Source organism: Lonchura striata, chromosome 15 (assembly GCF_046129695.1).
Source record: "Lonchura striata isolate bLonStr1 chromosome 15, bLonStr1.mat, whole genome shotgun sequence".
Classification (NCBI taxonomy): Eukaryota; Metazoa; Chordata; class Aves; order Passeriformes; family Estrildidae; genus Lonchura; species Lonchura striata.
Genome location: NC_134617.1, coordinates 11,390,017 through 11,416,678, shown reverse-complemented (window position 1 = coordinate 11,416,678; position 26,662 = coordinate 11,390,017). Strand labels below are relative to the sequence as shown.

The window sequence follows — 26,662 nt, the reverse complement described above, 5'->3', positions numbered from 1 at the left end:
TGGTATTTTGCTCTTGATAGTTGCACCATTTGTGATACAGGACTACTGTTTTTGGGCTACCATCAATCAGCATCTCTTCTGTCTCTACTGACTTGAGTGACTGGATCTCTTGAGAACCTATTGTGAGACTCTTACTCCATCTTAAAAGTTTATTTTGCATAACTAACACATTCACAGCAACCCATTTGAAAACCTTTTAGAGTTCTTAGTACATGGACTGGGATATTACTTGTGGTGACAGGAAAATAATGCTGTAGCCAAGGGCTGACAAGATGAATAAGTATGATGTTACTTCATTGCCCATTTCTTCTATAGTATCACATGCTGCTCAGCAAGGACTGTGTGCCATTATTTAAGAGTATTTCAGTTTTGAGGGGTATTAATTTTTCCATCCTGAAAGCTAAGAATCAAAATACTCTGCAACTGCTATTTAAAATAGGACCCTCTTTGCTGGCTTCTCTGTGAGATTACAGTACTTGTAGTCTAATTGAGATATTTTTAGAATCAGAAGCACCCAGCTGGGAACCAGGTTGTTTGCCCATTGTAAGACACCCAAAATCTTAGGAATCCTTAAACATGTCACATGAACAGTTCTGCATTTTGCCAATACTGGTGTTCACACCAGTTATTTCCTCTACTTTTCAATCAAACACACAGACACAAGTGAGAAAAAGAGGGAAGCAATTTATTTGACAAGTTGCTTAAAATAAATGGGAGATTTTGAAGGTGATAAGAAATTTTAACTGGCAGAGATAGACCACAACCCCATAGTCAGAGAAAATGTGGTATTGTCAAAAGTGTATAGCAAAGCATGAGCACATTTGTAAAAGGAAAAGTGTTGTATGACTTTGCACACTGTCAATATATAATGATGAACCCCCTAGCTCTTAGGCTTGTCTGGGCACACAGAGCCTGCAGGGTTGCTAAGACAATGTTACTGCTATAGACACATTTAGATAGTAGTGTATTTACAGCTAGCAAAAATAATGAGTTCTGCAGATCAACCCAAACATGGCTCAACGGAACCTTTAAATGTCCAAACCCAAGTATATACATTAATTTTCCACACATAATGCACCATGATATCCACATATATTGAATTTGTTTGAGATATGTTCAATTCCTTTTTGCTAGGATAGCAAGATGCAGACTACTCTACACATGGCACAGTGGTACTCTGGGCCTGGAACATGTCTTTGACTATCAGTGCATACACCAGATCAGAGATATTTTGGCATTGCTTGAATTCTTCTTAATATGAAAATCAGAACTTCTTGTCATTCCAGCACCAAAAATTACCAGCCTTCAGCATCAGGTTCATATTGATATCTGGTCATATTCAGGTGTGGCAAATGACACATTTCTGTGGTGTAGTGGCAATTAATAGCAGAGACTCAGAGCTCAGGAGTGTCAGATGTACTCCCAAGTTAGCACTTGCAGGTGAATTTCACAGTGCAGGATTAATGTGTTTTATCTTGGGACCTCCTGGTTTTATTATATGATTGCAGAAAGCGAAAAAATAAAAGTGCCTATTATACATCTAAAGTCAAATGATTGACTGCACAGCATATCCACCATCTTCCTTTCAGGGCTACACTTCAAGAGGTTTGGCAGTGAAACAGCCTGGCTGTTTCTGTGAGAGCAGAAACCTCCGCTGGTGAACAGGGAGAGTGGCTCTGTAAAATCAGCCACGGAACGAAAAGCTGAAAAATGGGGTGGGGGCCGTGGGCGTTCTGATTTTAAAAACGCTTAAACGTTCTTTAACTTAGTTGTTTGGGTTTTTTTTTCTATTGAATACATACATGAGAAATTTATCACCCACACAGTCTTGTCTGTTTCAGCAGGAAAAGTGTGTTTTCTCGCTCTGTGCATTTCCAATTCTTACAAATGGGAAAAGGCAGTGACAATGCCTTGACGAATTGACCCCAGCCCCCCAAAGGATGGCTGTTTTTTTTTTTTCTGGGAGGAAAATCCGAGCAGCTACTTACTTGAGCTGAAGGGAGGCGGCTGGAGGCAGTGCGGGCGGAGCGGGCGCGGTTTGGAGCCGGGCTGGCCGCGGGCAGCACGGGCGGCCCCGCGCCGGCCCCGCTCCCTCCCGCGGCAGGTGGATGCTGCGGACTCGGCGCGGGGCTTCCCCGCTCCCCCCGAGCGCTCCGGCCAAGGTAGCTGCCGCTCTGTATTAAATGGCTGCCTGCATTTCGGGGCTGACGGCTGCTTCACGGTCTGGATGGGTTTTTTTGGTTTGGTTTTTTTTTTTTTTTTTTTTTTTCCCCTAGCAGCTCTGCCGTCTCTCGGGGGCAGCTCCCCGCCCTCCACCCCGCTGCTTCCCTAGGTGAGACTTCATCCCACCGCCTCGCCGTCCGCCCCCACCTCAGCCCTTCCTCCCCTTCCCGGGGAGCCGCCGCCGCCTCTTCTCTCCGAGCATCCCCCCGGCCCCGCTCTCCTCCTGACTCTCCTGCTCCCGGGCCAGGGTGCGCCTGGATGTGGGCTGGGGCGGGCCCGGCCCGGCCGTGTGAGGCGAATCGCGGCTTTCCCGGGGAGCAGGAGGCTGTGGCCGGTCGGGGGCGGCGGGGTAGGGCAGGGCAGGAGCTCCGGAGCGCCTCAGCCCCGCGCCGGGGACCGCGCCGTGCCGGGGAGCGAGCGGCTCTCCAGCCCGCCTGTCTGTGCAACACCTTCACCCTTGTCCCTCCCCCACCACCCGCCGTCTTTTCTTTTTTTTTTTTTTTTCCTTTCCTTTTCCTCCTTTTTTTTTTTTTTTTTTTCGCTCCTTCACTCTCCTGCAGCGAGTTAAATATTTCTTTTGTTAATTGACGCCCAAAGTGTTCCCAATCCCTTTCCCGCACCGCCCGGGCCGACCGAGGACGTGTGCACGCCCAGATCCGCTCGGTGAAGCAGCACAGATCCGCGGGGCCGAGCGGCTATGTGCGTGAGGAGGAGGAGGAGGTGGTGTAAAAGGAGCGACGGGCACAAAGCAGATTTGAGAGGAATAATTTAACTCCGGTGTTTGTTGTTTTTCATGGTTTTGTTTTTTTCCCTTCTCTCTTTCTCCTTTCTATCTCGTTTTCTGCTCAGGATTTAAATGTCACTCAAAGCATCCCCAGATCAGCTTTCCGCTCGTCTCCGGCTTCTCCCGAGGCATTAATTGGATCACACGCTGCATTTGAAGAGCCTGGGTGTTTTACCCGCTGAGGTAAGTGGGCTTATGCATCTACATGGGGTCTGGATGGTCACTGAAAGCCTTTCAGGGTGCTGTTTGTCTTCCCCTTGGCCCCCCTCCCCCAGCTCCGTGGCCAGGTTTCGTTGTACCTGCAGAACTGGCAGCCCCGGGTTAAACATCGGTCGATGTCGGGAAGCGGCGCCGGGGGCAGCGGGGTCGCGGGGCCCATGCCGCCCCTCGGGCAGCGGCCAGCGGCAGCCGGCGGTCGCAGCCCCCACGGCGACCCCCTCAGTTCCCAGCGCCTCTGCTCCGGGAATAGCGCCTGGCATCACAGTACGGAAAGAAGCAGCCTAATCCCTTCTTACAAGAAACTATTCGTCATCATTTTTTTTTTTCCTCCGTGAGAAATATTGTAGGCGCTCATCTCCCTCCTCCCCCACCGCCCGCCCCCGTTGCCAGCGCCGGCTCTTTTGCCCGCACCTCTCCTCGCTTCAGGCGCTTCTTTCCAGGGACTAAAAAGTTAAGCTGCCCCCTCTCTCCCCCCACCTGCCCCCATACGTACGCAGTGCATTCTCCTTTTTAACTATTCTCCCTGTGCCTAATCCGAGTCCGTCCAGCCCCCCCCAACGCTTAAACTAGGTTGCAAAGCCGCTGTACCCTGCAACTCCTAAAACTTCTCTTCTTGCTGTGATTTATATTCTATAATAACAAAAAGGACAACAAAAATATACTGGATCCTCCTGTGGATTACTTTCTCTTTTTTTTTTTCTTTTTTAAATAATGCATTTCCTTCTTCCCCTTTAATTTTTTTTTTTTTTCCAAGGAAATTTGCTCCATCTCCAGCAGCAACCACTGCTCCTTTTGATGTTGTGGTACGCCGTGCGCATGCGCTTCACATTAGAATTACTGCACTGGCCAGAATAAGTTGGATCTCTTCTTCTCCTCACTGAAACCCTAAATCATATCAAAAGCTAAAGGGATGCTGAGAGTCCGGAAAAAGGGTTACTTTGGGATTTGGTCATTCCCTTTAATAATAGCTGCGGTGTGTGCACAGAGGTAAGTGATCAAGGTATCTCTTTTCCTTTACTTTGAATTGCAGTGCATGCTACTGCTGAGAGAAATGTACAGCTGGGGGCTGAGAAATCAGAAATAATACAGTATTATTCTTTCTTTTTTCTTTAGTGTCAATGACCCTAGCAATATGTCACTGGTGAAAGAGACCGTGGATAGACTGCTGAAGGGCTATGATATTCGCTTGAGGCCAGATTTTGGAGGTAATTTGTCTGCTTTTGCATAAAAGAGGTTGCATATCCGGGCTGGGTGCGTTGTGTATGGGGGCGGTTTCAAACGTCTTGTGGGTGCTGTTGCTTTGGGGGGTGTGTGGGGTGTGTGTGTTGCCATTTCCTGTAGCTGATCCGAAGTTAAGACCATTGTTTCTCAATTTTCTTAGCAAAGGATGCTCTTAATGGGATCACTTAAATTACTTGGATATTCGTAATCGGTCCTTCATTGTGAGTGTGTGTGAGAAGATACTTTATTAACCTGTAATTAAACCCTTGTTTAACTGGTCTTATCGAGATGCAAATCTCTCTTAAGTTCACCCAGCGTTCGCTCCTTTCAACCTAATGTGCCTGTGATCACAGTTACTATTTTCGAGTACAAGATGTGCCGTTAACTGGTACGAAAATGTCATTTAACCCCCTGCGTGCTCCTACTTCCAGCTAGTTGGTTTATTTGGGACGCGTTCTCTGTGGGTGGCCCTGTCCCCCCATCGCTCCCGGGGGCTCGGTGCCCGCGGAGCGGGGCGCGGAGCGGCGCGGAGCGGCGCCGCACGTGCGCGCTGTTACATAAAGCACCGCCGCGGCCCGGGCAGCGCTGGGACCGGCTGGGGAGGGGGAAGATGTGGGGGAGCACTTCGTGCCTTCCCTCCTGACTTTCTGGTTGTGCTTAAACGTCGTTTCATGTGCGCGCTGTGTTCGCCCTGCTAACTCTGGTAAGAACGAGTTAAGTTCTTCGAGATCACATTGCGGACCATCTTGTTGGTTTGCAGGTCCCCCAGTGGCTGTTGGCATGAACATAGACATTGCCAGTATAGATATGGTCTCGGAAGTCAATATGGTGAGTACTTAGGGTTGGGGGCTGCTTGCTCTCCGAGGGGGTGGCCGCCGCTTCCCCCGCCCCTGCCAAGGCGGAGCGGTGCCCGCGGGCGTGCGGGGACCCGGCGCGGCTCCTGCCCCGGGGAGGCGCCGGGGCGGGGCACGGCGGCTGCTCGGGGGTCGGCGGGGGGGTGGGGGGAGGCCTTCCCCCGTTGGCGGCGGCGGCTCGGAGGGGACCGGCGGCTCGGAGCGGAGCGGGGAGGGGACCGGCGGCTCGGAGCGGAGCGGAGCGGGGAGCGGAGCGGAGCGCAGCCGGGGCCGCGCGGGGCCGCGCCTGCGGCAGCCCCGGGGGCGCGCCCGCCCTCAGCGCCTTCCCGCGAGCAACGGCGCCCCCTGCCGGCCGCGCGCGCGCAGCGCCGCCGCCGCGCCGGGAGCGGAGCGCGGCCCCGTCCCGCGGGAAACATCAGCGACTGCCGGTGCCTCCGAGCCCTGCACTTCCCATCAAACACACAAAAAAAGAGGTTTTGGCTTCTGCGTGTGTTCAAAATTTACCTTTTTTTTTTTTTTTCCTAGCCTGACATTGTTTTGGATGGTGATGAAAGAGTCAATGCTTTTAGAAGTTTAATTTTTCCAAGCTGTTTGTCTCTCTTGCCTAAGTGCTTGCAACTGGCTGTGCTCAAATACTGAACTTGATCAGAACGTAGTAATTTGATGTGTTTCTTTCTGTGTTTCACTTACATCCCCTGGGAGACTAATGAGGTGTGGAGAAAATTGGACAAGTCTGATTCATACTTTAGAAAAAGCTGTTCTTGACTTAGATGAAACTTTACTAACATTTAGTTTTATTATTTGGAAATGTTTGGGGCCATGTTTTGAAGTTTTTATCATAATTTGTGTGTTAATTGGCTAAGCACATGGAATTTGGCCTAACACTCATAAGGGGTCATAAAGAACAACAAAAGACAATAAAACATAGTAGCACATGATACAAAAGCAATGCAAAAAAAAAAAGTGATTTTGTCAAGTATTTGCGAATGGAAGCTTGTTGCTCGAAGCAAACTTTCCATTATTCTTGAAGAGGTTTCAAGTAAGCATCCTTCTAAATACAAATATAATTTTAAGCCTATTGCTGTAGCTGTTAACCATGCATTTGAAAACACACTTGGAAAGTTATCAGTTATTTTAATATTATTGTACTGCTAAAATATTTAATTCCTCAGTGTCATGCTTGGGTTCTCAGAGATGTTGCACTGGATGAATTGGCAAACACTTGTTCTCAAACTGAATGACTTGTGTCATGTACAGGAGTTTTTTCATAATGTAAAATAAAGCCCTTGGCCTAATTTGAAGATGACATTACAGGTGATTTTACTGTGAGACAGGGAGGTGTTGGTGACAGAGAACTTGATGCTGGTCTTTTTCAAGATCTCAGGAAACCTGAATAATTTCACCTTCTGAAACATTACTTCTGGAAAATAGAAATTCTAAGTGGCTAAAAGAGGCTTCCAAACTTGTCTCACTAAACTTGTTATTTAGTGTTCTACCTCCAGGAGCTTTAAGTACAGAGGAAGAAAAGTACATTGTATTTTAAACCACTTGTTTTTCATTAAGAGAACTGTGGGTAGGAGGAAAGGGGACATAGAGTTATTTCTTAGCCAGCCCTGAGCAGTGAGGGAAGGATGAGGGTTCTTTGTTGGAGCTGCAATTTAGCAGGTCAGTGTTGTATCCTCCCATCCCTTCAGAACTGGAAAGTTCATGTGAAAAAATGGTAAAAAAATCTTCTGAATCTTTTTTTTTTGTTTCTTTAAATGGTTTCTAGACATTTGGCTTCCAATTAAAGGTGATAGCATATCAGAATACTGTGATCTGATACTCACAGCCTAACTATATAAGGCAGTATTATTTTTAGTATTCTGTAGTCAGTTTATTGTGTTTCTATAATGAAATGTTTGACCTTCCTGAAAAAAAAAGTCTTTTCAGACTATCTGCAGAACTCAGAGGAGGGACTGTATATACAATTTTGTCCTACTAATTTGCCTAAAGCATTTAAGCTCTGGGCTTATTTTACTCTAAGAAGCCACCTATTTCTTAAACCCAGGAAATCATGTTACATAATTTTTTTTTCACTTACAGTTTCAAAAGAGACACCAAACCAAAATTATAATCTACTTAATTGCAAAATGCAACACTTGACTTTACTTGATTTTAATGTTCTGTATAACATAGCAAGTCCTAATATACCCTGAATATAACCTGAAATGAATTAGGAGAGAGACATACAAGGAAACAACAAAATACTTAGAATGCAAGGCCTTGGCTTTTTTGCTTACAAATTCACCAGAATTTGGAGTAGAAACCAGGAGGAATACCATGGAATTCCAGCTGGTGCAAAGCCTTCTGAGATAACAAGAGACACAGAAAGAACCTTTTGGATTTATGGACCTGTTTTTTATTAAGCATGGCTTTGCTGTAGCTTTGTTTGTAGTCATAGCAAACTCCAGTGTCTTTAGATAAAGGCAGATCATTGCCTGGACTCATGTACTAACATTATTGGGATTAAACTTCTGCCTTGGGAGAAAGGCTAAATAATAATAGTGATTAAGCTTGAGATAATTTCTACTAATTGTAATGTTTATTTATTTTAAAATGACATTTCTTTCTCAGTCTTGATATATTGCAGCTACCATATAAACTTGTGCCACCCTGTAGGGAGAATGTTTATGTCACTCCAGTGTCATGAAGTAAATCATGAACATGGATTATGAATGAACATAATGAATCATCCTCTTGAACAGGATAATTTAGACTTGCTCTTATAGAAAGTAAAAGTATGTTAAGGATGTTCAAAGAACTCAGAGTCCCTTATTATTTCTTTTATGCAACAGAGCTGAAACTGTAAAATGTTTACCTTAGGTAGTCAGAAACTTGAACTTGCACTTGTCTGAGTTTACAGAAATGGTTTCAAAGTACTGGTATTTCTGAACATAATTTGTTCCAGCTCTGGGGAATGCACTGAATGCACATGAGAAAAGTGAGAACTTCAAATGTTTGTGGCTATCAACAAATATCATGACTATTTGGAGTAATTTCTTTGTATTCTGCAAAAAAGAAATATACAGCATGTATTTTATGTGATACAGGAATGATTATGGCTAATTCCACTCACCACCAGGTTCTGCAATGAGTGTATCCTTTATTGTAGTTATATTATAGATTTCCTTAGGGATTCTCTTATTCAGGTGACAATGCAGAACAAAGATGGAGGCCTGCGAAGGCTACTTAAATGGTTTTCCTGGGCTAATGAATTTGATGTTATGTAAGATTAGCTATGGTGCAGTGAGTCTAATGCAATGTTCACATTTCCACATTTTCCTCTCAGTTAATTTTTGGAATAGACACCTTGAAAATGTAGCAATGAATATAATTCTCCATTCTAATTTTCTCCCTTCTTCTCCCAACTATTACCTCATAAACTCTTTGTAAAAATTGTTATAGGTTCATTAAGAAGTACAAAAATAAATTTTCTTCCCTGGCCACCCCTGAAGATTCTGCATAACATGTTGTGCATTTGATCTATCTAGATAAGACATGAGGATTTCTGTGGATAATGGTCATGTGTTAGTTTTCAATGTCTTGGCTTATTCCCTATTAAATAGGTCAACATTTCCTTCCTTTTTTTCCCCCTTGGTCTGTGGCTATTCTGGGATTCTGGTACAGAATGTCTTGAAAAGAGAGAGAAATATTCTGTAGCTACAGATTTTACTCAGGAACTATATGCTTGCTGAGGTTGGGTTGTCCTGGGGTGGCTGTATGGTCCACCATCACTGTTGTCTGTTTTTTTTTGTCTAGATATAATTAAATATAACTGTTCCCACTGTGGGTCATTGGGGTCTGCAGAGAGGAATCTGAAGTGTTTATTTAATTCCCTGTGTTTGCTTGCCTAGTGTGCAGGATTTGGCACAGGGAGTCAGTAGTGTGTGTGGAGTTAGAGATGATATATTGCTTTGTCTTAGTGGGGCCATTACCGTTGATTGAGAGCATAATCCTTCCATCAAGAGGGAGCTGGAGAAACAAAGGAGCTGTTACCATCTATCAGGGAAAGGTTTATTTCTTAGTGTGTGCCAAGTTTTACATAGCAGAGCCTAATAGCTTCAAAGCTCTTAAAAAAAAAAAAAAGCTTTTTATTTTTTCTAATATTATTTTTCACTTCTGGATTTGAGTTATACCAAAGTTGCACAAAACAATAAGTATAATACTCACAGATAAAAATAGTCTCAGAAATTTTCAGATCTAGCAGTAATTTGTTGGTAGACCTCTGATTTTGAGTTGCTCTAATGGAAGACCACTACTGCTTTACTTAAAATCTCTCCTTTTTCTTGAGGTATTATCAGTAGGGGACATTAACAAAGCTCAGGGTTTATATTATGAAATAGGTTTAGATAATGAAAACAACAGAAGCTGTGTTGCTGTCTTTCAAGTAGCAGCAATTATCTTTATGTGTGTAAAGGGAATAGATAGCTTGTGATATAAAAACAAATGGGGATTAAGTGGTAAGAAAATAGGGTGGAGCTGTTCCAAACCCCAAAACCTCATGGAAAAGTCTTGATAGAGAAAAACGAGAAGAGGAAAAATTGTTCTATATACACTGATGTAGAAAGAGATGAGGAAAATAGTAATGAAAATGGTTTCTTTCAGCAATATCTTTTTTTAATCCTTCCTAGTTGTTTATGTTGCTAATCATATTCTATAGAGAGGAAAAAGAAGAGAACAGGGCTGAAAATGCATTGAAAATGAAATATTGGAATATTGAGAAGGTGCTGCTTTGCTAAATACCAGAGACAGTTGGTTTTATTAGTTGGTTTTATTAGTTTCTCTGTGTCATAAGTGCATATGTTTCTTCACATAAAACTGCATTTCTCAGCAGACAGTTTGAATTTGGCTCTTGTCAAATTATTGTGCTTATGCATTACTGAGTCATAGTGAAATGTGTCTACAGAGACTTCTGTGAATGCAGAGCAGGAGATGTATATCTTAGAAGTGAGAACTTCTTTTTACTGAAAACCTTGTTTCACCTTTTCCTTAGTTAAACATCACAGGACATTTTTGAACTGAACTAAATTACATTAGTATGGATTTCCATTTTTTGTTATTACATGGCTCTAATTCAGGCATTTTGCTTTCTTAGCTTAAAGATATGTGAAAATAATAAGAGCTCTAATATCAAAATAAAATATTTATTCTTGAGGACCAAAACGAGTCTTCCTATTGATATTCCACCTGTGGATTGAAGTTTTCATGCTGGTTTTGCTAGAGTATATGTAGCCACAACATTAAAAGATTCATCTAGAACATATATGCAGGATATAGTGAATTAGTAACTACTTTTACAAGATAGATACACATATATAAATATACATAATAACTTATTTCTTGTGAACTATGTTATACATCTCTAGAAGGGTGATGTAGCTCTCATTTTTCTTTGAGGTCAGTATAAATGGTTTGTTGATTGGATTGCACTTCCAGGGTGCTATAGTGTTGCAAGATGTTAATCAGTAGAAAAATCTTATTGTTTGGTTGGTGGTGGTGATTTTTCAAAGTGATCACTCCCTTCTGCAGACGAGGGAGTGTTTGTTAGTAATTTAAAAATATTGCCTTGGAGGTGATTTGTAATACTGAATTAATAATTATGGTCTTCCGGGGTTTTTTTTGTTTGTTTGTTTTTGGTTTTTTTTGGTTTTTTCCTTTAAGAAATCTTTGATCTATAAATATTGAAGTGTTTTGGCTCTTGCCACAAAAGAAAGGATAAATTTATCTTTAATGTGTTTTATGGGCAGTGTCTTGGTGCTAATGCGTGGGAATGAACATGAAGTGCACTTGTTAGCTCCTGCTATAGGCTGCTTTATTTCATAACTCCTCTATTGAAAATCACATAAAATCTTTATAGATGAGCTGTGTAGTAGAATAAAAGATTTTTATGTTGTACTCTACCAACTTGCTACAAGTTTAAGCTGTTCCAATGGTTGTATTTGTGCTCCTTAGTGACTCCAAAGTCTGTCAGTGCATCATAAATAAATCCTTATTATTCCTCCCTCCCTTTTTTATCCTCATACATCATACAAGCCTCTGCAAGGTTTATAATAGAACCTTTAGTATTCAATCATGTTGAAGTACAGTCTTGTATAGTAATATTTTTTTCCAGAAGTAATCCAGATTCCTTGTAGACTTCCAGTGGTTAAAGCTGTTGTTCTCTGCTAGTGCTTGTAAGAATTAAGTAAGCAAGGTTCAGTCCCCTCATCTCAAAGGATGATGCTCATCCACAAGCTCATTTTTGTAAGTCCCCTTTTAAGACATGGAAGACTTGATTTTCTTTGGAAGTGATAACTTCAAAAATAGTCACATTTCTGGAGTTATTAAAACTGAAAAATTTGCTCCTATGAGTGAGTGCAATCTGTCTGTACCTGTGTATAATTACGTATGAATTGTAGGCATTAACAAATGATGTCAGTTGTGGGTTTACAAAAGAAAACCAGGACAGAATCAGCCTTTGTGCTCTACTGTAATTACCCTATGGGGAGTCCCACCCTGCTCCCATTTCTTGACAGAGATGCTGTGCACAGTGGATGGATAACAGCCAGGACAGCACAAGCCCTGGCAGAGCAGTGACACAGGGCATATTTACAGTTTCAGTCTTGCCTGACTGAAGACCAGGGAAGTAGCAGTGCTCTCACTTCACAGCTTTTCCCTACAAAAATCTTTGAATGCAAATTTCCTGGCTAAGTATTTTCAAATTAGTTGAACAATGCGAAGATCCTCCCAAGACTTGGAATCACACCAACTGCATGTGACATTTTTGTGTGAGTTTTTCAAATAAGGGTGTAATTAATTCCCAATGAAAAGTAGAAGTTCTGTTCTAAATAAGAAAACACTTCATATTCAGGAAATCGACATATATGCAACTGAATACAAAATATGTAGATTATCTTCAATGTAGTTTATACAGGCCAGATAAAGCATTGAGAGTGTGAGCGCTTCCCTTGTCCCCAGACTTGAAAGAACAGGGGGACTGGGCTATTTCTGTCTATCCTGAGCTTTTTTATGCATATCTCCATCAGAGCTAAGGCAAACTAATTTTTATTCTGTAAATACTGACAGACAGATTCATTTGTTAGTTTCCAAGTAATAAGATTTTAAGTGTGTGCAGAGAAAAGCAACCATTCTGAGAGATGCATTTTGCAACTCAAGTGTGTGCTGTTATAGTAAATACATCACTTCTGAGTCTTTCCACTGATATTTCCTATGTACAAACCACTGATTCTTTGTGATTGTGCTGAAAGACAATCTCAACTTTATAAATTTTGAAGTAGAAAAAAACTATAGAAAGCATAACCTTGTACAGGAGCAGTATATTAAATTACCCTAATGAAAGCCTTACTCAAAAAATTCAGCTATTTGAAGTGGAAAATCCCTTCTTTTCTTCTTTAATGAAGAGGAATTTCTATTAACCAAACAACTCTGCAACAGTGGATTAAACCCCAGAATTTTCCTTCACAACTGGGTGTCCTTATTACTGCTCCTGACTGTCTCCATGGCCATGTTTTGCACCCCTTGCTGCAGGGCAGCCTGGCTGTAGGGAACTCCACTCTAGATGGATTGTTAGCCCCTGGTGCTTGGGAGAGTTCAGATGTCAGGGGGCCAGAAAAACAGGCCTTGCATGTCCTTAATTAACCCATGAAAGGCTGACAACACATCCCTTCCCTTCTCTGTCACTGAAAATGGTTTTGAACCAGAGTAGCCATGACTTTCTGTGGCATTAGACATTACCTAAACCTGCTGGTTTTGTCTATATTTGCATGAGATTTAAATATTGTTAACCTGTCTGAATGGGTTTCAATAGGAACCACAGCCTGCTTACTCTTCCTGAGCAGATGTGCAGTACAGATCTTTGTGAACTGGGAAAGCTAAATCATCAAATGGCAGAAACTTGTGGCTGTAATATTTTTCAGGGATTAGTCACCACAATTTCCTTGAACAATTGGTTTGGGCAAAAGGCCCTAATGTGCAAAATGCTCCAAGTGTTGTTTATTTTTAGATACAACCCTTGGAGAGAGGTTGTTATTAGGTGTAGAGTTGAGTAAAGGTCATGCTAAGCACAACTGAGATGAAAAGGTCTTCCAGAAATGCATGTGAATATTCATATATTTGAGATGTCTCAGAATGGTGACTTGTGGTTTAGATTTCAGAAGTCTTTCTCGTTCTTCTTGCATTACATATGGCTATGAAGTAGCCAGAATTTCCTACTGCTTTCAATGAACTGAAGGCATCTATTTCCCAGTGAGAACCAGATATTAAAATGTAATAATTAAGTACTGGAAAACATACTGAAGCCTTTTAAAAAATCATTTGCTACCGTGGATGCAGAAACCTTTGGAAAATCTGATCCTAATTTCTATTGCAAATTGATTTAATTTTTTTTCCATGGAAGTTTGAATTGTTTTTTAATAATTGGAAGAGATTCTTTCTTCTTAGCTGAGTAAAATGAGTGTTCAGACTTTTTCAATTTTCTGTGTAGACCTTTAAAAATGAATATTGTTTAAGAAAGGAGTCACATTACTGCAACTACTGCAAAAGTAGTGAAATACTGTTAATTCCTTTTGGTCGGTAAGGGTGAATGTGATGTCATTTGCATAACAGTTATCACCCAACAGTCCAGAAATTGTTATGGTCCACTGTCTAATCCTTATTTGTTTCTTTTATAAGTGTATTTTTGAGTTAATAGACCATGCAGCTCCAAATAATTTATACAGCATTGAGGGATTTTTTTTCCTCTCCAAAGGACTGGTGACCCAATAGACTCTGCTGGCTCTTTCAGGTGTGTCAGAATAAGTGTTAATCCATGTTTGATGAGATATGCACCAAAGAAGGCATAAAATTTAAATGGAAGGAAAATAGTTTGAAGGTCCAGTAGATTGAATTCAGAAGTGAAATAATTTAGCAGTGTTACTGTTTCATTATTCCTTATTAGGAAATGATTTATTCTTTTAGATAATATGCAGGGAAGAAAGAAATAGGATTAAACAAATATGCATATTTTTACACACGAAAAGGAGCATTTTTCTACCAATTCCATCATTGCTTCTCTAATCATGTAGGTCCAGAAAAGACCAAAGAAGCCTTTAAATCAGCCTGAAATATTCCTAAAACTTATGTGACTGTTCAATCTGTTTTACTGTCCAGTTGCTCTTTTCACTGATGTTTTGCAATGTGAGATAGTTGTAGAAAGTCCATCCATAATAAAATTAACCATGTAATTTTGTATCTTGTAGTAAATGCTACCTTAGTTTGCTGAAAATAAAATACTCAACAACCTCAATAAATAGGAAAATGAGGTAAAATTGCTCTCTTTTCTTAATTCTGAAAGGAGTCTTTTCAAAGGTGTGGGAAAATTTACTGAATAATGTATAGCTGAGACCCTTCATATCGAGTTTCAGCTAAAAATATATTATTATAGCTGACATGTAAATCCTCAAAAAATAGATTTGTAATGGAAATTCCAGGGGACCTTTTAACTATAATAATTCCTGTTAGTGTAAAGGCCTGGAAATAAATACAGTTTTCATTAATCTACTATTATGTGACACAAGTGACCAGTTAGAGAGAAATCTATAATAATTCCAGTTAACTGGCTGCATTCAAATCTGCTGTTTACAGTACCCACCTCTGTGCATAGGCTTTGCAGAATGCTTTTGTGAGCTCAGGTCCCACGTGAGCCTTGTTTTGAAGTCTTAAAATGTGTAAATGTGATGCTGATTTTTCCACGGAGGCTATTTCTGCATGGGTTTCACAGATTTGTGGGCACTTGAGTGACTTGAAATGCAATGCAAGATGATTCTTATAATGCCTCAGCCACTAAGTGTAAATGGGACTGGGTAATAGTCTCCAAAAATGTTGCTGTGCAGTAGGTGCTCTTCTGAAGTGAGTAGATGTTACTGGTGGTTTTAATGGGCTGGAAAGTCATAAATAAAACCTTGCTGGCAGTTTTGATTTAAGGATATTTAAAACCCAGTTAGTCAAGTCATAGGAAGAGTACACTTTTTTTACTCTTGGTCTTGAGTTTGTGCTATAACCAAATGTATTTCTGAGGCAGCATTAGGATGTTCATGTGGTTCCTTCCAGGGCCAAACTTTGCCTCTTGTTAAATGGGAGACATCACTTGACATCAAAATGTTTCTGGCATTGTTTTTTCATTTTCAGTAAAATGAATAAAAATTAACTTTTTAAAATCATAAAATCATCTTCAGTAAGCTAGATGGTAATGCGAAGTCTAAAGCCTAGAATGAAATTTAGATTAAATTTTTAATTGCATTGATTTTTTGCAAACACATAGGTGCATGAACTGTTGATATAGCATACAGGAGTTTAGGGTAGATAGATGCCTATGTCCCAATAATATGCTGGCTGGATAAGAATTTTGTTTATTGATGAAGGCAGAAATAATTTAGTAAAGATTGAGAATATGAGATTTCAATAAAAATTGCTTCTTTTGGATATGTAAAGAGCTTGTTTTATTCCATATCTCAATTGTTTCATTGAAAGAAGTATTTTATGGAACTTATATTACCTCTTGAGTTAAACTTTTTGTAAAAAAGGATATGTATATGTGTTTTCTTCTTGAGTAATACATATAAGCTGAAATGCAGTCATGGTGTTCTTTGTATTGTACTTTAACTAGAGTGCAAACCTTTCCTGGTCATAGCTGATCTGTTCCTCCACTGCTTGATCTTGTTCATCCTGTTTGTTGTTCATTAATTTCTGCCAGTTTGGCCTGGCTCTGCAGTGCCTGTGTCTGCCTCTCCCCTTTGCATGTGAGTGTAAGAGGTCCCAGTCATTCACACACCTGGATCTCTCATTTCATTCTGGCTGATGGAGTAAAATGATGCTTTGTTTGAGCATCAGTGTAAGCATGTTTACAAACAAAACCAGTGGAGTTGTAGTGTGCAAATGTCTGACCACATCCTTGGTGTACCTGGCACTGCCCTTGATCATGGCTCTGGCTGCAGCAGTGATGACAACCCGAAATGGGAGTTCTGGGTGTTCTGCCCTCATGTCCTCCTTTGTGAGGACACACACCAGAAGACAGAAGCAAATGTTTGGGGTTAGTGTTCTGCTGAGCTGTGTCCTTTGGATCATCCTGACTGCAGAGTGGAGGTGGATGTGGGGGGAGTTTTCTGTTGTCACCAATGGCATTGTCATAAACAGGATTATGTCTGCAGTTGTAAGTAGCAGATTAGACAACCATCAAGATAGAAAATTTGTTTTCCAGCAAATATTCCAAGTGATAAAGAACCCTAGGAGAAAAAGATAAAATGTGATATATAGGCAGAGTTGTTTCTATGCAGAATATTTTTTCCAAATTTCCCCGGAGGGATCCACTGTTCTCTGAGCATCCAAGAAGTTCATTGTGCTTCTGATCAGCTTCCCACACATTCTCACCCACACTACTTTGCTGTGTCATCTTAATGTCATTTTTAAATACTAACAAAAGTATTTTGTTTATAATGCAGAAAAGAATGCCTTTTGCATGCTATTTTAGCAGATCAAAGCTGACTCATGAGTAGCAAATATGAAGTAATTAATGTATTTAAAAATCACAATTCCTGAGTTGCAAATTTAAGAAGTGTTTTGATTATAGTCATCAGATTCCATAGACTTTAAAAAATATGATTAGTATTATTTTTAGAAAGTTTACCTTGCTGCAGAGTATTACATTTAGAATATAGAGGAGTATAGCAATTTGTAAAGCTAGGTATAACTGGTGTTTTAAATAATCAGCTGTGCTGAATGAAACAGTGTCCAGGTACACTGAAGGACAAGTGGGAAGCTGGAAAAACAGTCTTTCTGTGGGGAAAAAAATTGCAGTTATCATTTAATCTGGTTGGCATGGAAAGTTTTAACCTTTGTTATTTATTGCTTTTATGATGACTTGAACTTCCTACAAATACAGGAACAAGTCACTGACACCACTGCAGGCAAGCACTCCTGCATAATTTTATTTGCACCAAAACTAAAAATTTTCAAAATTAGTCAATTTGCATCATGTAGTCAATTAATTTGCACCATTAGTCAGTTTGCAAGGTGAAACAATAGTTCTTGAGAGGTCAGTAAAACTTCAACCAGTTTCTTCTGGGAAAAAAGGAGGAAGGTGTTGATTTGGGAGTGAGAGCTTTGTCTTGCTGGCCCAATGTCACAAATGTCTTAAAGAGCAGCAAAATAATCCAGTTGCACATGGAATCACTGGTAATATATGAATACCAGTGGAAGAAAAATTATTTGTATAACTATATCACATATTATCAGTAGAAGAATTGCTTAAGACAATTCAATTTTTGTAAAAGTTGACTTCAGCTTTTGACTTTTGCTTGATAGTATTGTAGACTGCCTCTTGTATTAATAAGAGCTTCCAAACTATGAATTATGAAAAGCTGCAGTTTCTTTTTATTTTGTAGTAGCAGCCACCAAGCTGTGGTAATGATGCCTTTGTAAAAATGACAAAGAACTCTTGCTTGAAGGAGATGAACAACAATTTTTGTCTCAAGTGGGAACTAATAATCCCATGCTATCTGAAAGATTCCCCAAAAGATTAATTTTTAAATGTGTCTAAAAGCCTCTACAAAAAGCAAGAGAAACATTGTGGGGCTGTCACTAAATGCAGTATTTTATGATAAACTTTTTTCTAAAGCTCACTGCTGAGAAAAGCATTTCTAGAACCAGTGGTAGTATAGTGCAGATTGCAAACTTTCCACTGTGGAGCATCTTCTTCTAGAGAGGCCAAGTTTTGTCTCACCTGGGTTTTTTTTGGTGTTTTTTTTTTGTTTGTTTTGGTTTTTTTTTTGTTCTCTATATAAAAGCAAACAAAAGAAAACAACAAATTGAGGGGAAAAAACCCCACACAACACTTACTTCTCAGAAACCTTAGAACACAGGCAAGTCCATAATTGGCTGGAGTTATATATTTTTATAGACATAATTTTACTGGGGTATGTTAGTTTATTTTTATCCTCTGTCTCTGCTTGTGTAGCTGTACTACTGAGAACTTGAATCTTAGATGCATTGTAATTTTGAGCATTGGATCTCTCTCTTGAGTTAGACCAATGTTACAGGAATTTGTTTTTTCCCAGTTTCAAGTGCCCCCATTTCAAACCTCTTGTACTAAATTACTGGTTGACCTTCTAAAGCTGGGCAAGATGAGAGAGGGCACTGGGTTTTTGTTTACTTTCAGTTTGTCTGTGCATCTACTTAAAGAAAGAATGGGAGAGAGAATGAAGCTATTTGATTACTTTAATTGCAAATGGACATTACCTCTAATGTCTTTTAGCTTTTATCAATAGGATGACAATGATTGCATATCATTATCTGACCATATTATGAAAACTGAAAAAACCATATGGGTTTCAGAAAGACCTCTTCATCCTTCTGAACTGAATCCTATGTCATGGAATTACCTTGTTTGCTAGACTTCTAGCAATATGACTGTTACCCATCCAATAGTTGTAAGTTATGTGAGAGCTGATTTTTCTCAGATAGTGGAGCTCACCATCCTATGTGCCTGGGCTTGCAAAATGTTTCTTGTATATTTTTTTGTGCTATGGAACAATGGTTCTGTTCCCTCTATTACCTCTGTACACTCCTGACACAGGATTTTGCACAAATGGCTACATTATCAACAAGGCTTCAATTTCACAGTTGCAAACCTTAAAACATGTTTTTTTAGTGGCTTTAGAAAATTTTCCCATCGTTCAGCCCCTTTTTCTTCTAAAATGATTGATTACTAATTCACAGCTGGAATTTACATAGATTATGAAGGTAATAATCATAATCATGAAGGTAAGAACAGTTGCCACATTGCTTGTGTCTCAAACAAAGTCTTCACCAGTAGAAAATAAATTGCCATGTTGGGCTATTTGCCCTCAGGTTTTCTAAATATAACTCAACAGCAGTCTGGTTCCTGAAGCCATCTGCATTAATATGTCTAGAGAAAATAAAATATTACATTAGTCACTTATTTTTAAGTGAGCAAAACTTGGCAAAAATGAAAATAATTTCATAAGGAAGTACCCTTTTAAGCAAAGACAGGATTATTAATGAGCTACATCAAAGAGGTTTTGTAATACTAGTGATTGTGCTTCTCTTCTGTTTATAGCACCCAACTGTGGAAGTACTTTCAAAATACTATTTTAAGAGCTAATTTTGAGAGAGCAGTAATTATTCACCATCCTCTGAGATTTTCACTTCCCCTTTTTTTAGTCTAAAGCATTGTCTCTTAGGAAAAGGGTAATCATTTATCTGAAGGTGAACCACAGTAGCAGACAGGAGGAGGTTTTAACTGAACAGGTGGAACTCATCTAAGCCAATTGTTCTAGCATATAAGCAGTATCAGTTTTCCAAAATCACTGTTTTCATAAAAATAGTCCTTTAACTGGGCACAGGCAAAATAAAATAACCAGTATTTCTACTTGCAATGATTAATTCATAGTCAAACTTTTCTCACTGTTCAGACAGTGAGAAAGGTATTCCTGTGAGGGCAGTCATTTAAAAGTAGCATTCTTTTAGTTACTATCACTTAAATTTTGTAGGTTACTATTCAGTATTCATCTCTTCTACTGAGAAAGGTTATGCTGTCATTACATTGCAAACCAGAACTGTAGGCTGCAGTTCTCCCAGGAATTCTTCTGTCTGACAGTGACACACAAAATCCTCAGGATTACCTCCTTGGCTGGTGCTCTGTTGCTGTTTTTACTTTGCAGTTCTTTATTTCTGTGTGATGTTTTATTCTGATTTTTGGGTCTATCTTATCTATATTCTTTCTTTTCTGAATTAAGGTGTGTCAGTAGCAGGAGATTCACGGTTAAGAATTGGGAGGAAGTTTTCGTTTTCTTCCTTTTGGTGTTTTTTAAAATTTGTGTGGGGTTTTTCTGTTTTGTGTTTTGGTTTTCTTTTTTGGGGTTTTTTTTGGGTTTGGTGTCTTTTTTTTTTTGTTTGTTTTTTTGCTTATTACTTTGTTGGTGGTTTTTCTTTTTTGTTGTGTTTTCTAACCCAAGTATTTTTCTGGAGGTACTTTTAGTGCATGTAATAATGGGAAACCTTTCCTCATCATGCTACAGTAGAGGAGGTTTGACTTATGAAATGCCTTCTTCTTTAGGCATCTGTTGTCGGCAGCTTTCTCTGAGGGGAATTAGTTTTGGATGCATATACTCCTTTTTTTTGATAAACTTATTTTTGTTCAGATATCAACTTGAGAGCTGTAACAGTCTTCAGATAGGATATAAGACCTTTATGTGTGTTTATCCATAAACATTGACTTGGTTATTTTAAAAGATTTGAAATAGTTTCTGCATTGACTGCATTTAAAAAGTCATCACTTACTAGTGACATATATGCAGTAGTAATTGAGCTGGAACATTTGTATGTTTAGAAGTAATCACTCTAAAATATTATTGAGTACCAGCTCCAGATAAATACTGCCTTTTCCATTTTTGATCCTTCTAATGCACCCTTCTATCTTTTCATGTAGATAGTTTCTTTTCATTTTTATCAACTGCATGCTGTTCATGCTATTCCTTTTCCTCTTGCTTCTTCATAAATGCTCCTTTAGTGGAATGTCAGTGTGTGCCTAGAGAAGGAAAAATGTCTGGAATACAGCATGCACTTCTCTGGGCTGATAAAATAATCTGAGGGCAATTTTTAGTGTCTCATCTATTGGATCATGTGGACACTGTTGTGTGGCAAGCACATTTCTCTCCCTCTCAGGATTTTTCATAGAGGGGCACAGAGAGAAATTAAAGGAAAAACAAGGAGCAGAAATAGAAATTGTTTTCTCTATGTGGAATGTGTCTGGGGAATTGTTTACCTGGAGTGAGTGCCTGATTGGATTCTGGTGAGGATTGTTTGAGCCTGATGGCCAATCCAACCCACCTGGGGCTGGACTCTTGAGAGAGGGTCACGAGTTGTGTTAGAGTTAGAGTCAGAGAAAGTAGTATGTAGTTTTAGTATCCTCCTTTTATATCGTATATTAATGTATTTTAGCATAGTTATAGTAAAGAATTCTTCCCATTGGGTTCGCCTGCATTTACAATACTGTTGCAGGGTTCTGATCAATTCGGTAAAAAAAATAAAATTCCTTGGGTTATTGGAGCTGAACCTGAGTTTCCTTTAGCCATATTTCTGCTTTGAATCCTTGAGTTTGAAAGGCAAATTAAATTAGTAGTCTTGTTACAATTAAATGGCTGCTGATGAAGTTTTGTTCTGGTGCTTGGCTGTTTGTAGCACAGAGGGAATCACTAATGTAATGCAAGTTTTGTTAACTAAAAAGTACTGACAGTTGCACCTTGGTTAGAGGTTGCTCTGAGTGTTCACAGAAGAGATGACTATGTACTAAATACTACCAACAGATGATTGTTGGTTAAGTTTCCTCAGGTACTGTTAGCCCCTTTTTTTAAACAGCTGGTTTCGAATTTTTCCCTAGCACCTTCCAAACCTCTATTGCTGAATGAAAACAGTGCAAGAAAAGAAAAAAAAAAAAAAAAAAAAGGAAGATAAGAGCATTAGGAAAGAATGTGAAAAACACTTCTGTATTACTGTGACTATCCAGTGCTTTGAGAATTTTAATGGAGTACCCATTCATACTGCCTGTAAGAAAACAAATCCAGCAGCAGGGAATGTGAGAACATCTGGAGTGCAAGCCAAGTATCTGGGTCAGCAAATGACAGTTAAGTTATTGCTTTTAAATGGTACAAGTTAAGGATAGACAGTGGTTGAGCCTTAGTTCTGCAGGATTATCCTAAAGTCGTGTTTTTTTATTGTTGTTCAGTGATTTAATTTATCTTTCAAGTTGCTGGGAGAACATAATTTTCAGCTTCAGCAGCTTTCCAGATGCCATTATTCTATGGCCAAGGTAATTTCATTGATCTTGTTATTAGCATGGATCAGAAAGTGTGATTGCAACAGACTTTGTCACAGGGGAGCAACACTTCCTGAGAGACACTTGTAATAAAGAATAATGTGCCTTTGATGTCTGTGTGCTGTTTTTCCAAAGAGGAGAGCTTTTTTTATATTTTCACAAAATTCTAAATATTTTAGGTGTTTAAATCTTGTGACACAGGTTTTAGTGCAGCCTAAGGTTATTCTCATGCTGGTAGAGGGCAAGTTTGAGTGGCCTTGAAGACATGTTATATGTCTGGGAGGACTTTATTATTCCCAGTGCTGTGGGTTCCCACACTTTATTATATGTGTATTAGGTTGTATAAAAAATGGTGATGTGAATGGGGAATTCAGTTGAGTAATAATGGACATGTAAAAGTAGTTTTACCAATATGTCAGTCTTTGCTATCAATATTCTACAGTTGTACAATGCCATGTTATTTTTAGCAGATTGTCTGGAGTTAATGTACTTTTAAAAATTGAAATGAATATGTGTGAAATGAGTGTAGTTGCCTGCAGCAGAGTCTTACCTGCTCTTCTTTAAGTATATTGAAAAGTGCATTGCTCTTATCTCAGCTTTATCCTTCAAACAGAAAATACAGATGCACTTTAACAATAATTCCAGTTTGGGTTTGAGGACTCTTGAATCATACACACATACACTATAAGCAGCCTTTAGAGTCATTACATTCTGATGGAAAAAGAATATGTGTAGGAACATGGATAAGAAAATTTGAAATAGAAAATTTAACTTAGAACTGTGCATTGTAGCTGTCTTTATATTGGGGAGTACGTTATTTTATGTAGAATTTGATTTATGACTAGGCATTTTTCAGAGTAAGCCTCAAATTCTATTTTCAAGATGCAAGATGTATGCCTTATTCCTGTCTAACACATTTATAATCCATAGCATTTTCACTTAGCTGAGAAATGTGTTTCTTTGAATACTTTCTGCCCCAGCTGATTATCTCTGTTAACTGCAATGTAAAAAAGCTGGCATAGCTTTGTATCTTTGCGTAAGCATGTTTTGTATTCTGTAGAAAGCAATGGAGGAGACAGATCAGCAGTGGGGCTTTGCTCTGCTTACCTAAAACACAGCTCATTTTTTGTATTCCTAAATTATTATAAAGAAGCCTCTTGAAAAATTTATTAATTTTTGTAACAGAAAATGAAGAAGAAAAAAAAAGAAGAGAGAGAATGCATAGAACAAGCTAAAATTAGTAACCAGCTAATGGCCTGCTTGTTGTTCAGGGCTATGTACAGCTGACAAGTGATGTGCTGGCAGAATGCAGCCAATTTTCATTAAAAGTCCACATGGGGTTGCAGCAGTCTGCAACTTCTCATGAGGGAAAGCACAGGTGAGCAGTGCCAGGATCTGAGGGGATGACCTGAAGCTGTGTCAGGGGAGGTGTAGCCTGGATATCAGAAAAGGCTCTTCACCCAGAGGGTGGCTGGATGCTGAACAGGCTCCCCAGGGAGGAGGTCACAGCATCCAGCCTGATAGAGCTCAAGGAGTGGTTGGACAACATTCTCAGGCACTGAGTGTGACTCTTGGGATGTCTTGTGCAGGGTCAGGCATTGGATTTTGGTGATCTTTGTGGGTTCCTTCTAATCCAGAATATTCTGTTATTCTGTAAAGGAAATATTTGACTTATGTATTGTGAAAGCCTCAGTGGAAGATAAATAAAAATCCCCAGAAGAATTCTTGCACTCCAAACCTATTCTGGCACTCTGGAGTTGTCACATAATTCCAGATCTATACTCCTGATGAAATTGTCACTTTTACTGAGAACAGACTTCTTGTCAGCAATCTGTGCTTTAAGCTCTGTGGGGTTGTTTTCAGGGACCAAGAGCTGTGTAGCATCCTTATGGCATGTGCTGGAGCTGATGGCAATTGGGCTTCTTGGGCTTCCCAGGATTTGCTTCTTATCTTTCAGCTCTCAATTGGAGATTGAAAACAAGGATGAAAGGCAGAAAGCTGTACTATATTAGAAACCTCTGGTTTTGGGCACACACTCCAAACTAGTGTTTGCAATGCAATTAAGAGTCATTGTCATTTCAGAAGATCTTAATTCTATGAAAAGTGTGGCTCAAGAAAGTTTCAGTATCTCGGTAATTGACTTTGGAATTAAAATTAAAAAAAAAAAGTCTAAGTGAAGTGAGTCACATAAAACCAGCAGGCTCTTAGTGATGGATGGTTCCTCTAGACTACAGCTGCATGCCTTAATCCCCTCCTCAGCATCAGTGTGGACTGGTTCCATTCCATAAATAGTCCTCATGGTAGAAAATTCTGTCTTTATTTCCACACTTCATTTGCATAATATCTCAGTGGAAATGTTTTCAGTTGAGATAAGAATGAAAACATTTGAGTCTGAAAACTGTGAAATACACATTTTAGAGCAGAAACCATTAGCTTTCATGTTGTCAGTTTTTCTTAGCTGATGTGTAGTAGTCAGAAAAGTGCTTTGTTTCTTAATTCTGCTTTTAATTTTTATGACAGGAAGTCAAGTGAACCAAGAGCTAAAGAAGTGAATGAAGTTTAACAAAATAAACTCAAATTAGCGATATCATTTTGTTGCTGTGTGGAATGTATAACTGATTCATGATATGATGAGAGTAAGGAGAGAGATCTCAGTTTTGTCTGCTATCTCGATGAATTAATAACCAATCTTACTGGCCATATCACCTGTGTGACCTTTCTATCCTCATATTTTATTTTATTTGGACATTTTGGAGATGAGGATTTTTTTTTTCAGTGTTGAATGTGGATGTTACCTTTTTGGGAAATTCCACCTTTTCGTCTCTGGCCACATGTTTAGTTTATAAATTGGGAGGTAAATAGGAGGAATTAAGTGCTCTAAACCAAGGTTCAGGTTCTTCATTTGCTCTTGCTCACCCTTAGCTTTGTTTAAAAAAAAAGAGTTGGATTTTGCTTTGAGCTTCTGGCATATTCTCCTTCTGAAGGTCACCTGCATTTGCTCCCCACCCTTCTGTGTGGGTTTGTGACCTGACAGCTGCTGCCTCCTGTTTGCAGGGAATTCACTTTATGGAATATTCTCCATTTCTTACTCATGATTTCTCACCTTTTAGTAGAGAGATTGTTGAGGATTGTCTGATGGGAAACAGTGAGAGCTGTGGTTTCATGAGCACACGTCTCTTCAAGTTTGCAACATCCTTAGAAGCAGGCGCGTGGTGACACAGGTGTCTGTGTCAGAACCACACAGAATTTGAGGGTTTCTTCTTTTGAAGTGTGTTATTCTCATCTACCTGCCATATTCTGAACCTTATTGCATAAAATGTGTGTCGAGACAAAAGACAAAATGTTGATTTTAAAATGTAAGATACCTCTGCTTTCTACAGAGGGAAACAGTCATTTCTGGAGCATTCTGTTGCGCATATAATTGCATTGTGTTCCCGTTGGGGAATTTGCATTTTAATTCAGAAGCACTACAATAAGAAAGAAGTCATCTGGCCAGTGCTGAAAAGTGCAAAATGACATCAGGGAGGTTTGTTTAGAGAGTGATTTGAAGGAGGGAGTCAGGTCTATTTTAGAAGGTGCATATAGGTACTTAACTGAGGATCAACACAGGACAAGGCCAAGCAGGTGGCCTGTGGGGAGTCAGACAAAACTGATGACTCAGGTGGAAAAAACTATGTATAATTGAAAAGCACAGCATTTCTGGTTTTTGAGGTCAAATTCTGTGAAGATGCAGCTTTGGAACTTTGGAACAGTTAAATGGTGTGATATGCCATGGACGTTTTGAGGCATAGACCATTCTCTTGTTATGTATTTGGCCCAGTCCAAGCCTACTGGGGGTTTAAATTGCAGTGAGAGCTCTAGAGTACTATCCACAGGCAATAACATTTGCACAATAACATTTGTGCAGTCACTGCTGTCACACTAAGAATCTGAGGCAAGTGGACTTGGGAAAAGGCATGACTGAAAACTCGTATGGATAAAGCCGTTAATTACCAGCAGATTGATTTTCAGAGCTATTATTATACAGCACAATTTAACCTGTAACACTGAGGAGTTTAAATAGGCACTGAAACATTTCTATGCAGTCATTAGTAAAAGCAGCAGGGATGCAAAGAGGCATTACATTGCTAGAAGGTAGGAGGTAAGGAATGCAACACACCTTGCTGGAAGACTCCCAGTGGCTATATGAAAATGAGTGCACCTGTATAGGGACGCACTTCAGGAGGGGTGAAACAAAAAAAAAGACAGCTTGAACAAGAACAAAGAAGATATTTAATGGAGCCTTTTGGTTAAGGGATGAAGAATTATTATGGAGGAAGAAAATAGTAATTTTTCAGAGTTCCTGCAGTAGAGGAAGAACACAACTATGTGAAATTTGTGTTAAAAAAAATCAGTCTTTAATGATGTTACCTAAGTGAAATCAATGACAAGAGATTTATTCAAGTTTATGTA

At 39.5% G+C, this 26,662-nt stretch overlaps 1 protein-coding gene across 6 annotated transcripts in view; it reads left to right on the top strand.

Moving 5' to 3' along the window:
• Nucleotides 1-2,074: 2,074 nt before the first annotated feature.
• GABRB2 (gamma-aminobutyric acid type A receptor subunit beta2) overlaps nucleotides 2,075-26,662 on the top strand; it is a 144,914-nt gene continuing 120,326 nt past the window's right edge. Inside the window, exons 1-5 of one of the 6 annotated variants that reach the window (XM_021549518.3) lie at nucleotides 2,075-2,162; nucleotides 3,073-3,190; nucleotides 3,981-4,213; nucleotides 4,340-4,431; nucleotides 5,208-5,275. In XM_021549518.3, the coding sequence (XP_021405193.1) occupies nucleotides 4,137-4,213; nucleotides 4,340-4,431; nucleotides 5,208-5,275 (237 nt within the window). In that variant the 5' untranslated portion in view covers nucleotides 2,075-2,162; nucleotides 3,073-3,190; nucleotides 3,981-4,136. Of the gene's footprint in view, nucleotides 2,163-2,287; nucleotides 2,333-2,409; nucleotides 2,472-2,763; nucleotides 3,191-3,980; nucleotides 4,214-4,339; nucleotides 4,432-5,207; nucleotides 5,276-26,662 lie in introns of those variants that run through there. The other 5 variants (XM_021549519.3, XM_021549517.3, XM_021549516.3 and 2 more) reach the window with 5 other exon arrangements.